General features: G+C 29.0%; 1 protein-coding gene across 1 annotated transcript; it reads right to left on the bottom strand.

Annotated features, from left to right (window-relative positions):
• Nucleotides 1–1808: 1808 nt before the first annotated feature.
• On the bottom strand, nt 1809–2354 carry LOC125845889 (uncharacterized). Its single transcript, XM_049525381.1, has one exon. The coding sequence runs from the start codon at nt 2352–2354 to the stop codon at nt 1809–1811; it is 546 nt and encodes a 181-aa protein (XP_049381338.1).
• Nucleotides 2355–3170: the final 816 nt, after the last annotated feature.

Here is a 3170-nt window from a genome sequence, read left to right as displayed (position 1 = left end):
CAGTTAAATATAAAAGGTGGTCAGTGCTTACCCTCATCTACTCTATCAATGTATTTGTTTCAATAATAAGTAAAATAAAGTTGATCAAATATCAACACATATCAACGGAAGTAATACTATCAAGTCAATCAAGTATTCACAACGTATTAATCGCAAGTAGTAAAAAGTTATATAGTTTAGAACCAACATTGTTCAACGTAATGTGAATGAGCCTTCAGCCATGGGATACCGATATATTTTGTTGTAATGTAATCTATACGAAAAAAATATAATACCGGGGCACTAATGTTGTCTGTCGATGGTACATTGTGCATTCAAACTCCTTTTTGTCCTTTATAAGCTTTTTCTGCTAACATCCTGAACACTCAAGCCCACAAAACTTTTGTAGTTCATTTGAAGTAATCATTTGTGCCTCCACATGGAAAATTTCAATCTGTCGAAGAGAACAAAAAACATTAAGGTGAAATGTATAGGAAAAAAGCTCTTTCGCAATGTGAAAGAACTTAAAAGGAAAGACACGGCAGAAAGATTAGAAACCTAAAGGGGAAAGAACCACTATAACACCAAAAGCAAAGTTTCACCAAAAAAATGCATGAATTATTTTTGACCAGCTTTTTAATTTAACAACTTGTTTACAAGGTAGTTGATGGAAAAAAACACCACAACCATAATGTAATCATTACCACGATGACCATCTAATATTTGACTTCCATAATTTTCTAAAATTATGTGCATAAAGGAAGATACCTAAAGCAATCATTTCACAACATATGTTCATATACAAGGCTATGAAAAGGCATTTCTCATAACTAGTTGCATAACTTGTTCTATGAATACTTCACATGACATTTGCTTTACCATTGAGAGACATAAAGCAAAATTTCAATGCCAGCCAACATAAAAATACCATTAATCATGTGAAATAAGTAAATTGAACTTAAATGGTCATGTCAATTATGTGGTCATTACATAGGGTATCTGTTAATTCTAAACAAAATAATTTTTTTAGGACTAAATTGATATATAGATTAAATGATTTATCTGAAAATTTGAATTGACAAAAAATCATATAGAAAGATCTTCTTTTGTCTTACCGTTTCATGTGCTCCTTTATGTCGCTTCTGCTTTTGTTTCGGTTGTACCTCTTATCCCACTTCACATTTTGTTGCCCTCTCTTTTAAATAACAGTTTTATCCACGCTCGATCTTTAGAGTAGTTAACTGACACATTGCTTAAATTTTATACAAAAGAACTTGGAGAACATTAAAGTGTGTAATAAACATGAACAACACTAGGACCTTGAAGTCTACAACAATAGTTTAGTAGAAATAAGAAGAGACTATGCTTATTTAATAGAGACCAAATGCTGAATACTTTGTAAGGCTTTCATAACAGTCTAATGCAGTGTTCGTCCTCAAACATGTTCAGTACTTATGAAAACCTTACAGGTGTTTGAGAAAGTAGGCGAAAGGGTAATTTTTTTTAATTCTCTTAATATTTGGTTTACTAATAAAGAAACTTGCATTTCAACCTTCTAAGTATCAATTCACCAATAAAAAGGCTTATGTAAAGTTCATTTGACGAATTTAAAATATATTAAGTTTCTTATAACAATATTCAAGATAATAAATTGCAAACACACTATTACATAAAAAAAAAAAAAATTAATCTCCACAAATGACACTACCCTTAAGAATCTTAATAGTGTCACCTCGACAAATATGACATCCTTCTATTAGAATTTTCTTTGTACTATATGGTATATTTAGACAAAATCATGGAGTAATTATTAATTTCTTTGGTCCATTTTAGTTATTCACTGACGATATTGAAGAAGTTGTTGTTGTCGGTGGGGATGCAATGGTACCAGACCAGATACTAACATCAATTTCTGAATTATCTAAAAATCCATAATCTTGAAGGTGGCAATGATCGATCAATTCGAGTCCATTCGCACGCAGTATTAATTTACTCACTTGTATGCCTTTAATTTTGTGGATTCTCTCTTTTACCCTTCGAAGGCTAACCGTAACATCCACCTTTAACGCGATAACTGGTTTGGTCGATGTCGACATTTTGAGAAGGAGTTTGATTTTTTGATGTTCTGACTTAACCACAACATTCTTATTTAGTTCAAAATTTGTGACAAGTTGAATGTGACATCGGTCGAGTATATCAGAATAATGAATATTTAGATCATCGGCTAAAATGTTACCTTTGAAGATTAGGGTTTGTTTTGGTATAGGAATACCTTGATATTTTTGTATCTTCTCTTTTACCTCTAAAATAGTGTCAAAATAGCCAACTTCAATTGCAAATGAACTTCCTTTTGTTGGATAAAAAAACAAATCCATTTGACTTCAATTTCATGAATAATAACCTCTGAATTATCAAATTAGTTTGTTGTTGAGAACTGAATTGTATAAAGAAATTTAGTCTGAATTTAGTCAAAACAGAACCTTCATGGTTAAATTTATAAGAAAAAAATGGTGAATGAATATTAAAGAAGATTAGATTGTGGTACTAAATATTTGATATTTTTTGGATAGTCATTTATTATTTTTTTTCACATTCTGTAGATGTTTTTTTCTATTATTTTTTTTTGGTCAAATTTTTAAGATCTGTTTTTAGTCTTCTATTTAATGTCTTTACTTTTTTTAATAGATAATTTTGATTCACCATTTAATAAAATATTCAACATTTTAAGAATATCATTTGTTCATAATTAATAATTAGAATATAAATGGACACTTGTATCACTAAATTATAGTTAATTAATATATGTTTTTACATTAATTCATCATTTATTTAGCATAAGTATTTTCTTATAAGATCATATCCATTGACTTGTGGTATTTATTGAAAAATGATTAAAATTTCATTCTTTTAATAGAGAAGTTAATTATATGACATGATTAATTTTCTATATTTGATCCGTTGTATTTTTTCTTGATTTTTCATTTGGTGTTTGATACGTTCATTGAAGTTTGACTAATTCATTTGGGAGCCTGCAAGGGATTTCTTGACTCTGTTTTATTTCAATATAATCAATTATTTTCTTTCTTAGATCAATAAAATTAGGAATTGTTAGACTAGACATCTTTAAATTAAATCTCATATTTATCCCTTCACCAACATACAAATCGTTAATATACTAAAAATGTTCTTGA

Source organism: Solanum stenotomum, chromosome 11 (assembly GCF_019186545.1).
Source record: "Solanum stenotomum isolate F172 chromosome 11, ASM1918654v1, whole genome shotgun sequence".
Classification (NCBI taxonomy): Eukaryota; Viridiplantae; Streptophyta; class Magnoliopsida; order Solanales; family Solanaceae; genus Solanum; species Solanum stenotomum.
The sequence above is the reverse complement of the archived record's forward strand: the minus strand, read 5'-3'. Positions and strand labels throughout refer to the sequence as shown.